General features: G+C 43.5%; 2 protein-coding genes across 2 annotated transcripts in view; both read right to left on the reverse strand.

Moving 5' to 3' along the window:
- The window catches only part of PDIA5 (protein disulfide isomerase family A member 5), a 125,510-nt gene that overhangs the window by 27,504 nt on the left and 74,648 nt on the right, over positions 1 to 23,358 (reverse strand). The window contains exons 12-14 of the mRNA XM_039494443.1: positions 6,384 to 6,454; positions 3,875 to 4,038; positions 999 to 1,129 (exon numbers count right to left, since the gene is read on the reverse strand). Coding sequence (XP_039350377.1) covers positions 999 to 1,129; positions 3,875 to 4,038; positions 6,384 to 6,454 — 366 coding nt within the window. The remainder of the gene's footprint in view (positions 1 to 998; positions 1,130 to 3,874; positions 4,039 to 6,383; positions 6,455 to 23,358) is intronic.
- LOC120374473 (actin, cytoplasmic type 5-like) lies at positions 14,973 to 15,716 on the reverse strand. Its single transcript, XM_039494213.1, has one exon. It carries the CDS (start codon positions 15,690 to 15,692, stop codon positions 14,973 to 14,975), a length of 720 nt encoding a protein of 239 aa, XP_039350147.1. The 5' UTR covers positions 15,693 to 15,716.

Here is a 23,358-nt window from a genome sequence, read left to right on the forward strand (position 1 = left end):
ATTTTGCATGAAAAATTGGGTGGGAGCCGAGTCAGGGCCCTTAATAAAACAAATCAGGCCATAGATATTAAACAGACTCCCCCCAACACAAACCAAAACACCTCCCCAAGACTAAAAGCTGAATGGCGTCCAGCCACCTCTGGACTAATACTGACAATGGAAGGGATGACTCTGCTGATTTAAACAACACAGTGCAAATCAGGAAGAAGGCCAAGCGCCAGTGCTGGCCGGAAACATTTCTAACACTGAACATATTTGAGAAAAAGAGTTATTTCAAATAGTGGGAGAAATTGGCTTCTCTCCCCACCCTGCACATCTGATTTACAAAAGGCCTGATCCAAATCTCCATTTATCTCAATGGAAAGACTCCCTTTGACTTCTAAAGGGAGCTGGTTGGAGCTTATTTATACGTAAATGAGATAATCTGGTGATGAAGTTGTTAAAGTTGGACTCTCGTTCCAGGCAGGGATCAAAATGTGGGTTTAGATTACTCCTGAAATGGTTCCATCAGAATTTAGATTTGGACTATCAAGGGATTGATTCACCCTTGCATTACTCCATTGATTTCACTGGAGCTAGCATGGCAAATAAACTGGAGTAACATACTAATGAACATACTAACATATCCATCACTATATTATAAGGAATCACATTTTGTTATGCAGGCCATAAAATGAAGCAGAGGAAAATAAATGCACTTTCTGTTTATTCATCTGCCTCCTTTGTGATCCCTGGCAGTACAGTCAGTCTCTGGATTAAAGCTGTAGGCCCCATCCTGCCCCCACTACAGATTCATAAAATATATTAGGGAGGGTCTCAAGCAACTAAGTCAGAATGAGATATGAACTTCTACAAACTTAGGGTGTTCAGATCTGGAGGTTTGTTTCAGGTCTATGTCTAAATTAACGACTGTTTACAAAAGTATATACAACGCACAGGATTTCAGAAGCTACAAGGGACACAGAAGCTATATGATAAACAGAGACACAAATACTCACATGGGGCATAGAACATGACAAGGGCATGCTTCTTCTTCTTTAAAGACTCCCTGAAGTCTTCTCCGGCTAGGTGGATAACACTTGTTAGCTTTTCTTCCCAAGCCGGTTCAGGTGGAGGTGGCGCTTGCGGGCTAGAGGAGAAGAAAAAACCATGGATCTCTTAGATCTTTTTTGAAGCATGCAAAGAGGCCTTGTGGCTCAGTCACCGGTTGCTTTGAGGAAATGGTGGTAGAGGATCCTTATGGCTATTTGTGCAGAAGAAAAATGCACTTAGCATTTCCATTGCCAGGAAGGACAAGAGTTAATGTTCAGAAATCAGTTAAAAAGTGATTTTGAACATGACTGGTTCAATATAGGAAAACCTTTATTTCAGCAAAGATGTGTCACAGTGGACTTTTGCTCCAGAACCATTTAAAAAGACTGTGGGAATTTATAGTTCTGAAACAAAGGTCAGGCTGAAATAAAGGTTTCCTGATTTGCTCTAGTCACACCAGTGCGGCTGCATTTATAGGCGTGCATACAGAACATTAGGGTACAGCAGGTGGAATCAAAAGGCAATTGACATACATCAATCACACCCACTAAAGCAAACAATGTACTGTGTATCACCATAATGTAAACTTGTCATCAAGTCTTTCAAGACCGTCTGGGAAATACAAAATTCTAAAAGTGTAACCAGGATACAATAATCAACACTAGCCCATTTTGGAGGGTATGGAGTAAATGAACTGCAACATTTGAATAAAGAGAATTTCATATATCAACTGTGATTGCATATAGTGTCCAGCTAATAGCAATCCTGTACACAGAGAGTACCCCTAGAAATCGCTTGCTATTCACCACCTCATGGACATGTCTCAGACTCATTCCTGCTGTATCTTAAATAAGTGATTACTTATATAAAATCATCAGTGTGAAGGCATATTATCAAGACCTTCATTTGTCACCGCAGTATTAAATTACAGTTTCCACACTTTCCTGTCATTTTGAAAGGTACTGTTTTAAATACAGTCGGCTATGGATAAAACAAAAGAAAACTCAACATTTTAATGCCATTCAAGGTCATTCACTAGACACCAACCATATTTCCATCACTACTGAGTTGCCCAGTTGCTAACAAAGGAATCAGGATACCTGGGGGCCAGATCCTCAGTTGATGAAAACTATCATAGTTCTACAGACTTCAATGGAGCTATGACAATATATCCCAGCTCAACATCTGGCTTCTGGGTACTGTATCTGGCACTGCTTTGGAGAGCGTCCAGTGATTACAGCAGGAAGAGGGAGTCTGTATTCCTCACCATCACTGACTTTGTGTGTGAACGTGGCCAAATCACAATCTCACTGCTCCCCAGTGCACCCCAGTGTAAAACGTGTCTAATACTTACTTTTCACACAACAGTGTTGTGAGACCAAATTAATCCTTTGATGTAAGGCAATTAGAGAGACTTACAAGCCCACCACAATAAAAGTGCCCAAGTATTATTAAGCAAACACTTCCATTAAAAAAATCAAGGTTGGATGCCTCATTTCACAATTAGATGGTGAAAACGCAACAACTTCAACAAATAATCGCAAAATACAGATGAAACCTCTTTCTGTGGAACAATATAGCAAACAGAGTAAAAAGACGGTTACTCACCGTTGTAACTGTTGTTCAGATATACATTGGAACAGTGGAGTGCAGCTTATCTCTTCTCTTATTATATTAGTGTATATAGTTAGTTTAAAGTTAAAGTTAGTAGTTAGTTTAGAGGCGACTGAAGGTTGGCAGGAAGGCAGCGGGGGCAGAGGCACTGAGAGAGGATGCTGCCAGTCTGTCGTGCTGGGAGGTCGTGATCTCGGGTGCCTTGACAAACTTCTGCTGTGGCAATGGCGATGCGGCTTTTTTTTGAGAGTCTCCGGACGGACGACCGAACGCTGGGCGCTCCCGAAGAGCGCGACTGGGGGGGTTGTTGGTGGCGGCACGGCAAGCGGAGGCGCCGACGACTCCAGAGCTGCTTTAATAAAATAATGTCCTCTTTTTCTTTGTTCGGCTTTGAATGATTTACAGATAGGCACTTCAGTACAGGCAGGAGTCGTGAGGTCCCCAATCGGCATGGGCCATTGGTGTCTTGGGCATGAGCTTCAGCCCCTAATGCTTAATCTACTTAAACTAACTAAACTAACTATTTTAACTAACTATATACACTAAATACAATAAGAACCAGAGATAAGCTAGGGATGTGGAGGTCAAAGGAGCACTCCACTGTTCCAATGGTAACTGGAATGGATAGGAGCAATCACTCGAAGAAGAACACAAAGTTTCTGAAAAAACAAACTCTGTACATCAAGAAAAACAATTCTTTATATTTTTCTTCCAAAACAGTGAATAGAGACAATTACATCAACAATTCTTCCCTCTTGGAGCTACATTCTTCTCAACGTGCATTCAACCTAAATCTGTATGTTTTACTGCAACTCATAAGAAAGATGCCATTTTTGATGGTCAGAAATTACTACAAGAATTTGGCTGCTAAACAAGGAAAACTACTGGCTAACAGAAAGAGGGTTCAGCAAATTTGATCTTATTTGTTTGAGCCACTGTTATGCCCCCCCAGAGAAAGGCTTAGGAGATATTTTAAAAATATTTATTTTGGGATAGAATTACCGGGACACGTATTAAAAAAAAACCCATAGCAACAAAGGATTTTGTATATTAAAAAAATATAATGAACACCTCTTTGTGTGGCTTTCAGTACTTTCAATTTATTTTTTTGTTAGTAAGGATTTAAGTATGAGATGAATCTCAGTTTAAGATTTACTTCTTCACAAAAGCAATCTTCAGTGGCTAATAGCCAGAAATCTGGATGAAATCTCCAACTCATACAACTTACTTTTGCAGCCAGTCAATGATCTTCTTCTTAGTTCTGAGTTGCGGCAGAGTGTACTTCTCCTCTCCATCCTGAAAGTACTTCAACGTAGGGAACCCTGAGATGTGAAATCTTTCTCCCACAGCCTTGTTGACAGTAGCATCAACGGCTGCAAGGACACCAGGACTCTGAAACAGAGAAAGCTAACTGCAAACCATGGCATCACACTCACTCTTAGCCCAGAGATGGTACAGATTCAGAGGCACCCATATTGGTTTAGACTCCAAGTGCAAACTGCATGTATATTGAAAAACAAGGCTGGCTCCAAATATCACTGTGAAGGGATGGATATATTTTACCAGGTCATAGAGCAGGGGTCGGCAACCTTTCAGAAGTGGTGTGCCGAATCTTCATTTATTCACTCTAATTTAAGGTTCCGCGTGCCAGTAATACATTTTAATGTTTTTAGAAGGTCTCTTCCTGTAAGTCTATAATATATAACTAAACTATTGTTGTCTGTAAAGTAAATAAGGTTTTTAAAATGTTTAAGAAGCTTCATTTAAAATTGAATTAAAATGCAAAGCCTCCCGGACCGGTGGCCAGGACCCGGGCAGTGTGAGTGTCACTGAAAATCAGCTCTTGTGCCGCCTTTGGCACGCTTGCCATAGGCTGCCTATCCCTGTCATAGAGTCAAAGTAACACAAGACCTTGCAGCTCAGCCTGATGCACACAACCAGCTTCAGGAGCCTAGCTGAACACTGACCAGATGTATTATGGTCAGGGGAGGGCGACAAATGGGAGGAATTCTCCCTTCCAGGCTGGGTGGCTGTGAAGCCATTCAGACAAAGCTACTTCAGCCCAATGGCTGCAGAGGCCATCCACAGCCCTCATATGCCCTGGCCACAGGAGAGCTGAGGAGGAGGACCGGAGGACACATGCATCAGCAGATCCTCTGGTCCTGCCTCATCCCTGCCTGTGCTACCCAGGCTCTGCCCTGTGCCAGAGCAGCCCACCTGCACAACTCTCATCCCCACATCCGGCACAGTGGGACTGTCTTGGTTCTATTGCTATGCACAGCCACATGGGGGAGCAGGATTTTCCCTTTACCACGTAAATTATTAAACATAGGTGACCTTGATACACTCTCTACTCTCCACTTACCCACCCTCAGAACCCTCTCTCCACCCCACCCTCCCTTTTGTCCAGTCCCACATCTCATCCTGGATACCCTACCACCAACTGAGAAGTAGCATGGGGCAAACTGAGCTCCTGATCCACACCCCTCACACTGAAATCTTCCTGTCTACCGTTGCTGAAAACTCCACTTTCCAACTCCCCTCCCCAGCCTGTCACTATAGTGCCATATGCTCCCCTCCCTTTTTCTCCTAACACACAGGCAGTTATTTTTTCCCTTACAACATCGCTACAAACCTACCCTGTTGTCTCCGATCCTCCCACTAACTCACTGTCCATTCCTTGGTCAGTGCTTGCTTCCAGTACTGCAATCCTGCCTCTTCTATATGGCCACCCATACCGCCTCCTGCACCCTTCCAATCAATACTGAATGCTGCTGATAAATTAACTACTCTAACCATGTCACTCCACTCTCTGAAACCCTCCTCTGGCTTCTTCTCGCGTTCTGCATCAACTTCAAGCCCCCATCTCACTTTTAAGTGTCTGCACCATCCTATCCTACATCTATTCCCCCACTTACTCCTACCTCCTCTCCCAGAAGAGTTCCTAAATGCCCCCTTTCATATCCTCCTCCCATTCTCATCTTTGCCTTCTCCCCTCAGGTCTTCCCCTGCAACTGCAATACACTCTTGTGCCAAATAACCACTCTTCATTCAGATTTCCTTAACTGACACTCTTTTCTTTGGGAAGGCTTGATGGGCTTCATGGAAGGGAGCAGTATTGAAAAAGGACCTACTATGCTTTGAGACAAGACCTTTGTCTCCTAGGCATTGAGTGTCTGAGCTGCAGTGACCATCTCTTCCATTCCTGTATGGCCTGTGCCGTGCTGGTGCTGAATCAACAACAGTGATTATCATCATCGCTGGGCCTGGGATTCTCTTCTTAATTACACTGATGTACAGTGGAATGACACCAGTGTAAAATCAACGTATGCAAGACGAGAAACAAGCCCGTTAAATTTTTGCATCTACACCATAACCGAAACCCCCCCACGTCTTCTTAATTTGCATTTAGCATGAGGCCTTTAATGAATGGGAAAATAAACATTTTCACATTATATTTGGGTTTGATCATATTGTGTATAAATAAGGCCCTACATCACAATATATAATCACTTGGCAATTTTGTTTTTGCTCAAGACAGAATGTTCTTGCTAACGCTTTGGCAAGGCTCATGCATTACCGATGAGACTGTACTTTGGAAGCACATCTCGGCGGGCCCTGTGGGAGGATGAGAACAGCTAAAATTGTGGCAGGGAGGGATGGAAAAGTCATTTTTATTACTTCTGGTATTTATCATGGATTATTTGAAAAGGGGGAAATAAAGGAAATTAGCTTACATCACTGGCTCCGTGCAGCATCTCTGCGGCCATCTCATACTCTGGCTTCATTTTCTTACAGTGCCCGCACCCTGCCAGAGATAACCCAAATTAAACTCTACATTATGTAATGATATTGGCAGCTGGATTTAGAGCTTCACTAAAAACAAAGAATCACTCCGTGGTTAGTCATTCCCGCATCCCGTCACAGTCAATGTCCAGAACCATGTAGTGGAGATTTACTTGAATTCAGAACGTTTTATCTGTAAAGCTTCAGCGACATTTCGGATCATTTCCAAAATGGTCACTAGAATTTAACTTGTTTAAACAAATGCAATAGACACATTCTGCAGGATTCTGGAATGAATCACAAGTACAGAACACACAGTATCTGTCAAGACACTGACATACAGTGTGGCCTTGGTCAAGTCACTCAACCTCTCTTGCCTCAATTTCCAAATTCTGATCGACTTAGAGAAATGATGTACCAGGGTAACTTCATCAATTTAAACTTGGGTTTATGCTGGTGCATCTTAAATTAGCAATTTAATTTGGATTACACTGCCGTGATACAAATCCCACTTTATACTGGTGCAGCCAGTCTACATTAGGGGATTGCACCAGCTTAATCACTTCCATGTCCTTACACCAATACATATATTCTTAATGAAAGCAAGGCCTGTAAAATGGAGATAAAGGTACTTCCTGTGTGAAAAGCAACAAAGAGTCCTTAAAGACTAACAGATGTATTGGAGCATAAGCTTTCATTTTGGGTGAAGACCCACTTCGTCAGATGCATGTAATGGAAATTTCCAGAGGCAAGTATAAATATGCAGGCAAGAATCAGTCTGGAGATAATGAGGTTAGTTCAGTCAGGGAGGGTGAGGCCCTCCTCTGGCAGCTGAGGTGTGAACACCAAGGGAGGTGTGAAGTTATTATTTATTATTTTATCCCTGGAGCTCCTAGGAGAATTGCTCATGGACCCAGGACCCCGTTCTGCTAAATGCGGTACAAACACAGAATAGAGTTGGCCCACCATTTGTCAAGGGGCAAGAGCTTGAAAGCACTAGAACTGGTTATCAACAGCTTTAAACAGGGAGAAACCCTGAAGGCGGCTAATGTACTGTGCTGCAAAAGGGATGTATTGCATTTAGATACCCGGTGATGATCATCCCTAGAGGTGCTTTTATTTTCCCCTAGGTTGTGGTCAGTCATGTTGTTCTCCTCCTTTGCTTGTTGCTGTATTAGGCACTCAAAGTCCCTGTCTTTACTGGGCTTTGAATACCATATTTGAAAACGGGGCTTGCTGTCCGTTTCAGTGTGGCTCCAGCAAAAGCCGTTTTCTAGGCTGTGTAGACTGCACCAGGGCTATTTTTAAACCATTTTCAAAGAGTGCACTGAGACTAAGCTGGGCCAGATGAAGCCCAGTGGAAGGATTCTGGAGGAAAGAAAGTCAAAACCAGAGCAGTTATGGATCTATTCTTCAGGGCCGGTTCCAGGCACCAGCATTCCAAGCTGGTGCTTGGGGCAGCATTCTGCAAGGGGCAGCAGTCCCCCTTGTTTTGCCCCCAAGCAGCGCGCTGAATTGCCGCCGCGGGCGGGGTGGGGGGGAAGCAGTCCGTGTGCCCTTAGGGCGGCAGGCGCGTTTCCGCGGCAGCAGCAATTCGGCTGCAGCTTCTATGTTTAGCTGTCCGGGGCGGCTTCAGCTAAACATAGAAGCTGCCGCCGAATTGCCGCCGCCACAGAAACGCGCCTGCCGCCCTAAGGGCACACGGACTGTCCCCCCTCCCCCGCCCCGCCCAGGGCGGCAATTCGGCACGCTGCTTGGGGCGGCGAAAACTGTAGAGCCGGCCCTGCTATTCTTGAACATGGTGTTAGAACCTGGCCAGACACCCGTGTTTGCACCCATAACAGATGGAACTGTGGTTACATTAGGTTCAAAGCCCATCACAAACAGGGCCTAAATTACAATATTATGGCATAACATCTATGAAACAACTAGGTACAGTCCCAACTGCTATAGGTGATACCAGGAGGCACTTTTAATGTGAGTAAAACAAATACAGTTTTAAAGCCATTAAAATGGCAGAATCAGGTTGGTCTTGGAACTGAAACTCCTTGCCTTGGGGAGCTACAAGACGAGCTTTTACAGTCAAAAGAGCAAAAGCCCTGAGCTTGGAACCAAATGTGATACACTAAGAGCACGGGCGGCTCCAGGCCCCAGCACGCCAAGCGCGCGCTTGGGGTGGCAAGCCACAGGGAGCGCTCTGCTGGTTGCCGCAAGAGCAGCAGGCACGTTGCCTTCGGCGGCATGCCTGCGGAGGGTCCGCTGGTCCCGCGGCTTCGGAGGGTCCGCTGGTCCGAAGGCAGCCTGCCTGCCGTGCTTGGGGCGGCAAAATGCCTAGAGCCGCCCCTGACTAAGAGGTGAAATTCTATTCAGAAAAGCTGGAATAGCCTAAAGAGTTACTGTCTCAGCACTGCAGTCAATGCTCATCCCGTTTTTAAGAGTATGCAAAAAGCTTGTGCGATGATTTATTTGCCACTGCAGAAATCCTGCAGTCACACGGCTTTCTGGGAGGGATTGACAGTTCCCGCTGACATAGACTTGAATTGATTTACTAAACCTTTTTGGAGCAGGGAACTTTATTCATTTTGTGTTACCCCGTCCTGTAAATAAAGAAAACTTTGAATCAGAGCTCAGACTGCTTGAGACGTTTACTCAGCAACCCCAGAGATGGGCAGTCTCTGATCAATTACTTGTTCATTTGGCTCCCCAATAAAAAGAGGGATACAATGTAGGTTTGTCCAGCTTCTTGTTGACTGCTGATCAGCAAGCATGGGCTGCTATTAATTGCCACAAAGATCAATGCTTTTCTGCTGTATTTGTTAATTTATCTTAGCTCTCGCATGGCAGGGTAGGAAAAGGCAGATTAGGCATATCTTGTTTGGAAAACAAAAATGTAATTCGTAATTCAGGGAATTCATAGCCCTTTACACTGGTACAACTCCACCAACTTCAACAACGTTAGCTCCCAATTTACACCCATGTAAGACAGAGGAGAATCAGGATCATGGTATTAAAACCTTTCCAATATAAGCCCAAAGTATCCCAAGAAACATCTCTCATGTCATGGGTAGAACAGGTAATAGGGTAGCACAATATTGTGTGACCGTAGGATGGAAAGAGGCTATATTCCAGTTAGAGCTGTCAATTAATCACAGTTAACTCAAGCAATTAATGCAAAACAAATTAACTAGATTAAAAAAAATAGTCTCGATTAATCAGAGTTTTAATCACACGTCAAACAATAATAGAATACCAATTTAAATGTATTATAAATATTTTTGAATGTTTTTCTACATTTTTAAATATATTGATTTCAACTACAGCACAGAGTAAAAATGTTCAGTGTTCACTTCATATTATTTTTATTACACAAAAGATACACAAAATAAATCATATTTTTAATTCATACAGTACTCATACAAGTACTGTAGTGCAATCTCTTTATTGTGAAAGTGCAACTTCCAAATGCAGAATTATTTTTACATAATTGCACTCAAAAATAAAAGAATGTAAAACTTTTGAACCTACAAGTCCACTCAGCCCTACTTCTTGTTCAGCCAATCACTAAGACAAACAAGTTTGTTTACATATATGGGAGATAATGCTGCCCACTTCTTATTTCCAATGTCACCTGAAAGTGAGAACAGGCATTTGCATAGCACTGTTGTAGCCAGCGTTGCGAGGTATTTACATGCCAGATATGCTAAATATTCATATGCCCCATCACACTTTGGCCACCATTCCAGAGGACATGCTTCCATGCTGATGACGCTTGTTAAAAAAATAATGCGTTAAATTAAATTTGTGACCGAACTCCTTGGGGGAGAATTTAACATCTCCTTCTCCGTGGTTTTATCCACATTCTGCCATATATTTCATGTTATGGCAGTCTCGGATGATGACCCAGCAAATGTTGTTTGATTTGACACTTTCACTGCAGATCTGACAAAATGCAAAGATACCAATGTGAGATTTCTAAAGGTACATATAACACTCGACCCAAGGTTTAAGAGTCTGAAGTGCCTTCCAAAATCTGAGAGGGACGAGGAGTCGAATATACTGTCAAAAGTCTTAAAAGAGCAACACTCTGACGCGGAAACTACAGAACCCAAACCAGAAAAAAAGAATATCAACCTTCTGTAGGTGGCATCTGACTCAGACTATGAAAATGAAGGTGCATCGGTCCACACTGCTTTGGATTGTTGTTATCAAGCAGACCCCACCTGTCCTCACTTTCAGGTGACATTGTAAATAAGAAGAGGGCAGCATTATCTCCCATAAATGTAAACAAACTTGTTTGTCTTAGCGATTGGCTGAACAAGAAGTAGGACTGAGTGCACTTGTAGAGGTTCTAAAGTTTTACAGTACTTGTAAGAGGGGAATTAAAAACTACTATTTCCTTTATCTTTTCACAGAAAATATATTTGTAATCAAAAATAATATCAAGTGAGCACTGTATACTTTGCATTCTGTGTTATATTTGAAAAATATTTGAAAATGTAGAAAAACATCTATAATAAATTTAAATTGGTATTCTATTATTGTTTAGCAGTATAATTAAAACTGTGATTAATCACAACCATTTAAAAAAAAATCTCGCTATGAATTGCAATTTTAAAAATTGACAGCCCTAATTCCAGTTAAACTAAGGCTATAAAAATCCTTTAGCTAAAGCTTTTACTATCATAAAGAGAAGCTACTCTGCCCATTTTTATGGGGAATTTACCTTTTCCTTTTATTTTGTGTGTTGCTGCCTGCCTAGTCCCTCCAAGAAGAGAAAAAGAAAGACTAAGTTAAGTCTGATATCAACATTGCAAATCAATCTCTCCTATAGTTACTTATTCTACCTTCCACTAATCTTACGAGGATTGCTATTAAGTTCTCATGGTCAATGAGAAAGCCATGAAAATGAATTCCAAGGTCATTGCTTTCCTTTGACTGCCACATTATGCTGTTCAGCACAGTTTATATTTCCCTGAGTGCTAAGTTCCTCTACTTTGGATGCTTTCTATTGGAAAAATGAATGGGAAAAATAATAACAATTCTACAAGATGCCCTTAACCCAGATGCTATCATGTGCTGCATAAGGTCTGCTGGGATTCTCGATGGAAGCCCACAGGTTTTATAGCAAACACCTCTGATGTGCACTCTGAGAAGATGCACTTTTGTGTTAAGTGTATATATTGACATGAGGAGCCATTAAAAGCAAAAGACAAAGCAAGGAAAGTGACCTATCCGGTCCCAGAAGAGGAAGAGAGGTCACAATCAAGTGCAAGGATGTCTTGATGCCTGCTGCAAATATGCCTTCGTCGTCTACCCTGGCTGGGGCTATTGGGAACATCTGAGACACGGGAGAGAGTAGGACTGTAGATAAGTGAGAATAAGGATAATTGGGAGCCTCAGGGTATGTCTACACTGCAAAAAACACACGCACACCCCTGTGGCAGACAGTCTCAGTGCCTAGGTCAATTGTCTGGGGCTCGCACTACGGTGCTAAAAATAGCCCTGTCGACATTCCTGCTTGGGCTGGACCCTGGGCTCTCACACTCAGCAAGGGGGGAGGTGCTCGGAATCCCGTCTCCAGCCTGAGCAGGAACGTCTACACTGCTGTTTTTAGCCCCATTGCACAAGCCCCGTGAGCCTGAGTCAGTTGACCCAGGCAATGAGATACACTACCACAGGGTTTATTTTTTGCAGTGTAGACGTACCCTTAGACTCACATCACAGGAAAAAGGAACTCCTGCGGAAGTGAAAGATAGTGATTCTCATCCCGCAGCAGGAAAACCAGCCCTGGTCTCTGCAGGTTTCAAGAAGAATGATCTTCAGCAAATGACTTGACATCTCTGTGCCTCAGCTTCCTCCACTTATTCAATGGACATCTTACCTAGTCTGCAGGGCTTGAGAGGTGAAATGCTTTGAGCCACTGCAGTGAAATGTGATACATAGAACAAGTGTAAATTATTAATATTCCATACTGAAAAGAGAGGGGGATCTAAACTTTTAAAAAGCTACAAAAACATCAAGTACTGTACATACTGTGTAACACAAGCCCCTGCTAATTGTTTTAAAATAGCTGCACGAACAGAGTTCCAGTTTCCTTATTTATTTATAATTTATGTTCTCAACTGCCCTCAGTAACCACGGAATAAACAGTTTCTTCCTCCAGTGCAGTTGCTAGTTAATCAGGAGTCAAAAGGCTCAATGACAACAGCCAGAATCATGTTGTTTAACGTCCTCTGTATCATTCCAAGGCAGAGAAAGCATAAACTGCAAGAATCAGGAGACCAAAACCCCATTGTTGGACAGATAGGACTGTAACTTGGCACATCCCAAGTGCTAGCAGCTGGGAGTGCTTTCAGATACAAAGCAGTTGAATGAGCGGATGGGATGATATTAATTTGGAAGAGGTAGCAGTATATCGACAAAGGGACGAGTTACTAAGTTACTAAGACTTACATCACCAGTGAACAACTGAATATTTCCATACTACCAAGGTTCTGCTCCAGTCCAGGAAACCAGTTACCAACAGAACTGACAAGAAAGCTTGTAGGTACAGAAGGGAGCTTTTATCACAGACAGCAGGCTGGAGAATTTTGCAAACATATGCCTAGTTGGCGGCAGCTGTGAGGTCCACCTTTGAAGACGCCATTACCAACGTTTCAGTCTTCTTGTGACAATGCAGGAACAGAGGACGGTGCTCTGTGAGCTCTCTTCAAAGAAGGATAAAAGCACCTTAGAGCAGCGGTTCTCAAACTGTGGGTCAGGACCCCAAAGTGGTCGTGACCCCATTTTAATCATTAGACTTGCTGGGACCCAGGGCTGAAACTGAAGCCTGAGCTCCACCCCAATCGGGGTAGGGGTCTGCAGCACAAGCCCCGCTTTCACCCCACCCAGGGTGGCAGGGCTCGGGCTCCGATACCCCCCACCCAGGGGTCATTTAGTAACTTTATTGTCAGAAGAGAGGGTCACAGTGCAATGAAGTTTGAGAACCCCTGCCTTAGAGCCTCAGGGGCCAGATCTTCTGCAGGTGTAAATCCATGTGCCTCTAGTGAAACCAAACGAGCCATGCCAATTACTCAATGCTTGGGGGAATTCTGTGCCACTGCACATGTGTAGAATTCATGTGTCCTGCAGATTTTTTTTTCTCCACAGAAAACACATTCTGACTGCTAGGCACTGCGATTACACCTTTTGCCCACCAGGGGCTGCTGTGGTGCCAGAACAGAAGAGCCGGCTCACCACTGATAGCAGTCAGCAACCAATAGGGAGAGAGCAAAGGCTACGTTCACCACAGTGCCCAGCCTGCGGGGCCGGGTGAGGAGGCATGGGATATGGAGGGAAAGTCACAGTCCTATAAGGGCTGCCCGGCGGGGTCTCACAGACTGGAGTTCAGAAGGGCTATTGAAGGGTACAGAATGAAGCAGGGGTGCAGAGCTACATGGAGGCGGGGGGTGGCTGAGTGGAGGTGCAGAGATGCATGGGGATGGGGGAGGATGGATGGTTGAGTGGGGCTCTAGAGACACTGGGGGGAAGAGGGGGACAGGGACACATGGGAACCAGTGGAGCCTGAGTGGAGGTGCAGGGACACATGGGGATGGGGAGTTGGGGGTGGCTGAATGGGAGTGTAAGGACACCAGCGGGGTGGGGAGGGGGTGCAGAGACAGATGGGGCAGCTGAGTGGGGCTACAGGTATATATGGGGACAGTGGGAAGGGGGTGACTCAATGGGGGTGCAGGGGCACCTGGGCGCAGGGACACATGGGGACGGGGCAGATATTCCTGACTGAGTGGGAGAGGCTAGGGGTCAGCCAGGGTTTGCACGGGGGAGGCTCCCCAACTCTCCCTCCACCCCTCCAAAAAGAAGTTCCATATTTACACTTACACACACACACACCCAGGTTCACTCCCAGACTCCTTCCCAGCAATTACTTCCCTCTCTCTCATCTCTTCCATCACCCCTGACTCCCCCTTTGCATTGCTTCTGAGGGGTACAGGAAATACATTTCTGTATTGTAGTTTAAATGAATTATTACTCCAAGCTCTGTATTAATTTGCCTAGTAAGGAATCTATTTGTCAAAAAACATTTCCTGTATCTTTTTGTCTGTATTGTTACAGAAATACTTGCTGACAAATATTTTGACAAAAGTTACCAAAAAACTGAAACCGGTGTGACTACATTGTGTTATTTTGACAAATAAAAATAGGCAGAATTTTAAAATATTGTGCGCAGAATTTGTAATTTTTTAATGCCAAATTCCCTCAGGAATGGCCAATTCACGCCACCTGAGGATTTGACCCCATGAAGCTATGGGACACATTGGCCCTGATTCACCACTGTGTTACTGCAGCTTTATACCAATGTAGCTCACCACTGTAATAATAATAATAATAGGAGATATACCAATCTCCTAGAACTGGAAGGGACCTTGAAAGGTCATCAACTCCAGCCCCCTGCCTTCACTAGCAGGACCAATTTTTGCCCCAGATCCCTAAGTGGCCCCCTAAGGATTGAACTCACAACCCTGGGTTTAGAAGGCCAATGCTCAAACCACTGAGCTATCCCTCCTGGAGCCACCAATCCAGACGGAATATTTACGCTCCAGTGGGGCAATGATCTTGATTTTCATTGTGCTGGGTGCCAGGGCCGTGATCTCCTTCTGCATTCTGTCAGCAATGCCAGGATACATGGTGCTTCCCCCAGACAGCACCATGTTAGCATAGAGGTCCTTTCGGATATCTACGTCACACTTCATGATGGAGTTGAAAGTGGTCTCGTGAATGCCACAGGACTCCATCCCCAGGAAGGAGGACTGCAAGATTGCCTCTGGGCACCGGAACCTTTCGTTCCCAATAGTGATCACCTGACCATCAGGTAGCTCATAGCTCTTCTCCAGGGAGGAAGATGAAGCAGCCGTGGCCATTTCCTGCTCGAAGTCCAAGGCGACATAGCAGAGCTTCTCCTTGATGTCACGCACAATTTCCCTTTCGGTCGCAGTGGTGAAGCTGTAGCCTCTCTCCGTCATGATCTTCATGAGGTAGTCAGTCAGGTCACGGCCAGCCAAGTCCAGACGCAGGATGGCATGGGGCAGGGCGTAGCCCTCGTAGATTGGCACTGTGTGGGTGACCCCATCGCCAGAGTCCATGACGATACCTGTAGTACGCCCAGAGGCATACAGGGACAGCACAGCCTGGATAGCCACATGCATAGCTGGGGTGTTGAAGGTCTCAAACATCATCTGCGTAAAACTGGAGTCATGCAGCATGGACTGAGGCCCACTGTTTGCTACGATGAAAACTGGAAGTATCTGAGGGCTAGGGAGGAGATTTTCAAAAATACCTAAGTGACTTAGGAGCATAAATCCTATTAGCTCTCAGTGGGATTGGTACTTTGGAGCCACTTTGATACATTTGAAAATGCCACCCTACTCTTATCTGGATCTCTAGCACACTCCTTCCCACCACAGAATAGTAGCATTTAGCAAGTGAAAATAAGGGACAGCAGAATGGTTCAGACATCACATTGCAAAGGAGAATGACTGAATGAAGACATGAGCATACAATTCTATGCAATGAAACTATCTATTCTACCACCTGGCTGAACTGACCTGTAATGAAAAATCTAAGTCACAATTATTAGCTGCAGGTTATCGGACAGAACAATCTCGCCTTTAAAATAAAAATTAATCATGGATGCACTACAGAGATGGCAACGTTCATATTCCACAACAACTGCTGCAATTATCAGACTTATCTCCAAGTGGAGTAAAATGTTTTCTACCTGTAAAGATCGGAGGTTCCTGCATTTTAGCCTTCAGTTAATAATAGCATTACAAAGACCAAAACCTCAGTAGGGAACATGCTAAGCTTTACAGGTTACTGAATCGGATGGACAGCTAGTCTGTTCCAATACTGCAGGTCTTAACCCAACTTCACCAATGTGAGGATATGCCCTCTCCTCCCTCTTCCATACATACATGCCCTCCTACACAGTATACCCAACCCTGTGGTCTACAAAGCAAGAGATCAGGAATGGAAACTGAATCTAGACCTTTTACATGGCAGTGTAGAGCTTTAACTAAAGAGAATTTCTTCCCTCCCCCAAAATAAACAGCATTCTTATTTATTATATGTGACACTCGGGACCATTAAAAAGACATAAAACTACAGTCTGTATTGCAGCAACTTGTTTTCAAAACCACTGCTAAAAACTTATATATTTCTACCCCTGAAAACTTACAGTTCTGCCTACAGAAGACGTGCAGAAAACCAATTATCCAACTACCAAGCTATTGCATAGGCAGTCTTACTGCTGCCCCCAGAATACAAATATCACTGCTTCTCCATGGCACTTATTTACGGATTGTTTCTCTCAAGTTAAGGCTATATAAATATCACAATTTTGGTCACAGCCTCAGACACTGCTGTGTCAAAATGAGAGGCTGTCAAAAGAAGGCAGGTACACGACAAGCAAGAGATCATCACCAACCTCCAGCTGATTGAGAACGAGCAATTTCTGATTTGCAGAACCCTAGAGACAAATTAAAATATGAATAAAGATTCTAAAGAATCATTATTAAATTCCTTCCATTGACAAGCTACTCGGGCAACATTAGCATTTATCAATATTCATTAGAACGTGCCATTTCTGCATTTCCCTATGGCTGCATACTACAAATATTTCTGTTAACCTAATGGGAAAAGAGAGGGTACGTTATTCGCCCTGTGCAGTCAGTGTAGTTCTTAGAGACGTGTGTCCCTGCGGGTGCCCCACTTCATGTGCATATATGCCCCATATCCTGTCTATCAGATCAAGGCTATATGAGGCCGTGTGGCCAAACCGTCCTCAGTTCCTTCTCCATCGCCAAGTCTCAGAAGGAAACTCCGAAGCAGAGGGGAAGGAGGGCGGATAGTGGAGCACCCATAGCGAGACACAGCTCCGAGAACTACAGTTACTGCACAGGGTGAATAACCCCTCCTTCAAGTAGTGTCCCTGTGGGTGCTCCACTTCAAATGACCCCTGAACAGTATCCACATAAGGAGGAAGGAGCTGCGGAATCAAGTCCAAAAGAGGAAAGAATTGCATTGCCAACTGCCGCATCAGATCTAGAGGCTCAGTCAAGGCGTAGTGCTCTATTAAGTTCTCAGCAACTGAAAACATGGGATTAGAATGGTATGCAACTCTGACTATGGCAACCACTGCGGCTTTGGCTTTAATTCCCTAAACTTGATATCTCATTACCATCACTGCAGAAGGAGAGGAGATATAGTTGAACTAGAGGTCAAGAATTGGATTCCCCTTCCTCTTACAAGCATTACACTGTCCCTGAAAGCACAAAAATCTTGCAGATAGCAGAAAGATTCACAACTGTTTTTAGAAAGGTGATCCACAAGTTCTGCTAAATGGATTTACGTTTAAAAAAACAGGCTTGGATTATCACTGTATTCTGTGGAAGAAATCAGATAAAACTAGAAAGTTTTATTCAATGCTTCTGTCAGAAATCCTTTGTGCATTCACCCATTTTCACAGTTACAGCATCAGGACTAAATTCACCCAGGGAAGATCCTGGCAAAGGAAAACTCCCAAGTGGGAGGGGGAGGTGCAGAAGGAGGTAAAAAATTCCACCCCATTGGTCAGGACAGCTCAATACAGAGGTGGTACGGGGACGAGAGACGGCTTAGTCAGAGCTCCTGCAGATCACATTCATAGTTTAAGCCAGAAGGGCGCATGATCATCATCTAGCCTAACCTCCCGCAGAACTCAGGCCATGTACTTTCACCAAGTGACTCCTGGAACAGGCTCAAAGCTTCTGGTTGACCTACATCTTTCTTCTCAATCTAATCTCAATTTAAAGCAATGGAAATCCATCACATCCCTCAGCAAGTTGTTCCAAAGGCCAATTACCCCCACTGTTAAAAAACTGTATCTTGTTTCTATTCTGAATTTGTCTCGCTGCAGCTTCCAGACATTGATCTTGCCTTTGCATCCCTAGTCTCAACTTTTTGAGGTCATATGGTGTGCCCCATTGAAATTAAACAGATTCCCAATCCGTGGAAAGAGTTGATAGAGGTTGGTACCACAAACTTCCCTCCCTCCAAGATGGGAGAGATATGGGGGTGGCTGATTATACTTCCCTACGCCAGCTTTGGGAAACAGGCCCTGAGCAGGTGTGAAAAATTAATTCTCTCATATTTGATTGTGAAAATAAGAGAGAACAGCATCACCTTCAGGTGAAATTGTTGAAGGGATGTTATGAGACCACTACCACAAGAGTTCCATCTTTATTCTCTCACAATTATTCCATAACCAAATGCACTTTGTTCATAAGTCATAAGATGATCCCCCTTCCCCCCCGCCAATTGCCAGCCCTGCAAACACAAACTTGTCTCGGGGGGAAGTTAAATTGTATTCTTCCTGACTGTTATACCACCAGCACCAGGAGAGATTCTTCATTTAGGATTTAGCTACAACACAACTCTACAGAGAGTTCAGGCCAGATAGCAAAAAGTAATGTAACTCGCTGAAATTGCAAGGCGAGTTTAAGGGAGCAGAACATCTTAATCCAAGATGCAGTTTGCTCAGGACATCGGGGTTAACATCCTGGAGCAGTACAACAGGTTCTGGACCCTGCATAAAAATGTGGCATTCCTCAGAGTTATCCTGATGTCAGCAGTTGGACGCCTGTAAGTGGGACTGGATCCTCTCTCAGAGGCAGAGGGAACTAGAGTGTGGGACACAGAACCCTAAGAGAAGCCAAGCTTGGAGACACAGCAAAGAGTCCTGTGGCACCTTATAGACTAACAGACGTATTGGAGCATGAGCTTTCGTGGGTGAATACCCACTTCGTCGGGAGAGAAAGTAGAGTGATGTTGATGTTGGATTTGTGTTGTTACCAACAAAGGCAAACTCCAGGAAGGGGTAAGTTTGGATTTTATGCAAATTTTATTTTATTTTCTGTTCAGATTCAGAGCAGGGTGGGAACTCCACCTGTGCATACACACACACACACACACACACACACAATTAGAAAAAGTGCTGTGGGATACTTACTAACCACAAGTGACCAGTCAGATCTCTCTTCCAGAACACAGCACCTTTCCCTGCACACTGTCCTCATCATATTGAGGTACTGGTTCATTACTAAGACAGAAGAAAGAGTAACACCAACACCAAGTCGTCCTTTGGAGATGGCCCCATTCAAGTACTGAACTGGTCTGTCCCCCCTTTGATCGGAAACTCTGAGAGGATTACAGCAGAAAGATGGTAGGCAGGGCAGCAGGTCAAAGAGAATCAAGATCATTCCTCTACAGCTGTAAATCCTCTGCAATGCCAACAGGGTTTTTGTCAGCAAAACTAGTAAATATATATCTCAAATACCCAGGGAGCAGATATATGGAGGAAGAAGGTACCATTTTGACAGTCAGTTCCCTGATTATATTACAGGGTTGGCAGGCCAAATTCCCTATTCGCAGAGGACAACAGAAAATTGAGTGAAACCACACAGTATTTAGGAAAGTGAACTTAAACAAAAAAGCCAACCTCTTCCTACCTACACACACTGATTAGGTTTGTCTAATCTAACCAGAGATTGTTCTTAAATTCAGTCTAGCGGAAATGATGCAAGGCCCAGAAAAAACAGAGTGGCTCTAACATCAAAGCAATGAGAGACTCTTAGCCATCATGCGGCACAGATACGATAGGAGACTTTATGACTGGAAACTTTGCACCATAAATCAACCTAATTGGTTCTATATTCTGGGCAAGGGAGGGAATTCATTCAAAATGAAATAAACAAATGGCTGCTTTAACAGTAAGAAATGGTTTCATGGGTTAAGGCTATAAATATAAACCATGATTCTTTCCCAGCAGAAGTCTCCCAGGCCTGCAAGGACCAAAGGCTGTCAGAGATAAGTTTCAATGTGACCAAAAACAACACCCCACCAAACCCATCATCATAAATGCACCTTCATTGTCCATCCCAGCAGCCAGGCCAAGGAAATGAAATAGCTCTGAACCCCTTAAGATGGTTGTGACGCTCTGTAGCTCAATTAGCACTCTGGAACCCCCTTATTCACCAATGTTAGATGATTATGATAGGTTTTGTAAAACACATGCCTTGTGAGGTATCATTTTAAAAGTCTTGATCTGTTCAACCTTAATATCCTGTTGGAATGTATGTCCCATAATTGTATATGAAGTTATGAGGTATTGCTATAAGTGTTACTGAAAAATGTTGGGAGGTTGAGAGATGCCCACAGCTGGCCTTTCAGTAGCAACAAAGGAGCAGTTATAGTTGGCCAGACAGGCGTTAATGGCCCATCAAGAAGAATGCACTATCCCAGAGGCTTCTCAGAGAAAGCATGTACACAATCCACATAACAGCAAGGATCTTTCTAGCAGCTGGAAGAATGTATAAAAGAGACAATGACATCATCGCTTGGCCTGTCCCTTCCTCCTCTCTCCCGGTCTCAACACCTGGAAGACAGACTTTGAATTAGGGAGATTGGCCCCAGGCTGGAAGGGACCTTCCAGCTGAACTGTGAGCTGCCTGTAATGTCTGTTAGGGTGACAGACTCCTTGATTCAAACCTTTCTTAGTCTGTTAAAGTTAGAATTTAGACTGTGTTTCTATTTTTATTTCTTAGGTAACCCACTTTGATCTCTACGACTGCTACTTATAATCGCTTAAAAGCTGTCTTTCTGTAGTTAACTGATCTGTTTTATGTTTTACCTAAAACAGTGTGTTTTTGGTTGAAGTGCTTGGGGAATCTCAGCTCAGATTACAAAGGCTGGTGCATGTCCACTTTCCTTTGAAGAAGTGGCAAACTTAATGAGTTTGTACTGCCCCAGGGGATCTCTACCTGTGTAAGATGGTATATTTCTGGGGTGCAAGGCTGGGAGCTGGCATGATTTTCTGGTGCCTCTCTAGTATCTATGCACCTTGCAATCTTTTTGGCTGTATTTATCCTTACCACCCCCGGGAGATAGGGAAGTGTTCATCCTCATTTTACAGAGGGGAAACCAAGGCACAGATAGGTTGAGGGACTTGTCCAAAGACACAGAGAAAGTCTGTGGCACAGCAGAAAATTAAACCTGGATCTCTCGAAGTCCCAGACTAGCACCCTAACAGTGGACAATCCTTCCTCTAGTCACATCAGTGCCCTGGGAACACTCAACAGATAAATCCCTTACTGTTATACAACTGATGAAGGTTACGTACAGAAGAGAGACCATGGACTGTCTTTGATGCCTTGGTCCTTTTGATTATCTACCCAAGTTTTACTGCATAACTTGATGGCTAGGATTTTTACAATGTTCTGACTCTTATTTACATGATCTATCGCTATAAACTTGCATTGATTTTTTTTTTAAATCACAATCCCACCTACATTTTTCAAGAGCTCAAAAAATCAATAGTGGGATTTTCATTTTACAGGTTAATGGTATTACTGCATTTTCAGGGACACCTGTTCGAATGGATGTTAATAACCGCTGTACTGAGAGTTGGTGCTGTAATTAGTTTGATAGATATGATAGTGAATTGTCTACTGTGCATTATGCTCCCTTGGATTTTTTTTTTGTTGTTGGTTTTAAAAACTCTGCAATATCAAGCACTTTATCTGTAAATAAACACCCTTTGAAACATTTTGTTCATGGAGTGTTTGGATTTTGTAAGGGGAGGCCTATCCTAATCTTACTGAAATCAGTGGCAAAACCTCAGTTGGCTTCTCTAAGAGTAGGATAAGGCCCCAAAATTGTAGCTGAACCATTTATACTACAGTAGCAGAGAGTCTAAGAATTTCTGCTGTACAGTAGCACCTTTCTCAGGTGTTTAGAATTCAGATGAAAAAAATTAGATGAAAGCTGACATACTGAATTATTTACCAGAGGGGGAACATTTTAGTATATATTCCATAAAAAGAAATGTTTTAAAAGGACATTAAGATTATGTAGTTAAGCATTCTCAAAGTCAAGAAATGGCAAAATTAAGATGTTTTCCTCCCTTTCATCTACCGATCAGTTTCTTCTACCAGCACTCCCCATAGTAGTATCTGAGCATCCTTGTGCGTTTGCATTATGATTCAAACGCAGTATTTTTGTCATTTCCAGACTTAGAGTTTCACTTTGCATTTATATGAGTCAACATGACTTTTGTAAAGGAAAATCATGCCTCACTAATCTATTGGAGTTCTTTGAGGGACTGGATGACAGGGGATGGATCACTAGATAAATTGCCCTGTTCTATTCATTCCCTCTGAAGCATCTGGCATCGGCCACTCATGGAAGTCTGAATCCTGGACTAGATGGACCATTGGTCTTACCCACTATGGCCATTCTTATGTTCTGACGATGTTCTTTAAACAAGTTTTATGGATGGAAGTTCTTTTTCTTCTTCCTTTTTTCCCCTTTTGAAATACATACAAAGTCCCATCCCCTTTCCAGAGCCTTGTGAGATCTGCCCTGTTTTGACCTCCACAGGATTCACACAGTACAAGGCAGGTGATGGTCCAGTAAATAATTAAATAAGATGACTGTCCAGAGAAGACTTACCTCATTCAAAGCTTCATCCAATTCTCAATGAAGCCAATGGGAGCCTTTCCATTGACTTCAATGGGAGGTGGCTCAATCTCTCAGTGAATACTTTCTAAAGTGAGCTCATATGAGCTCACACCTTTTCAGTCAGTGAGCTCATATGTACCCTTATCAAGCGTACATGGGGTGATGCCCTCTTACAAGGCCCTTGTGAATGCCTGCCTCATTCCCTACAATTATTTTACTCCAGTAATTTATTTTACTCTGTGGCTAATGTACCAGGCACAATACATCTTTGTTTCTCTCTCATGAGATTGAAGTTAAATAAGGTTATATTTGGTAAAATATATTACTCGTGTGTAAAATCCAATTTTCAAAGACTGAATTTCACCAGGAAAC

This window comes from Mauremys reevesii, linkage group 11 (assembly GCF_016161935.1).
Source record: "Mauremys reevesii isolate NIE-2019 linkage group 11, ASM1616193v1, whole genome shotgun sequence".
Lineage (NCBI taxonomy): Eukaryota > Metazoa > Chordata > Testudines > Geoemydidae > Mauremys > Mauremys reevesii.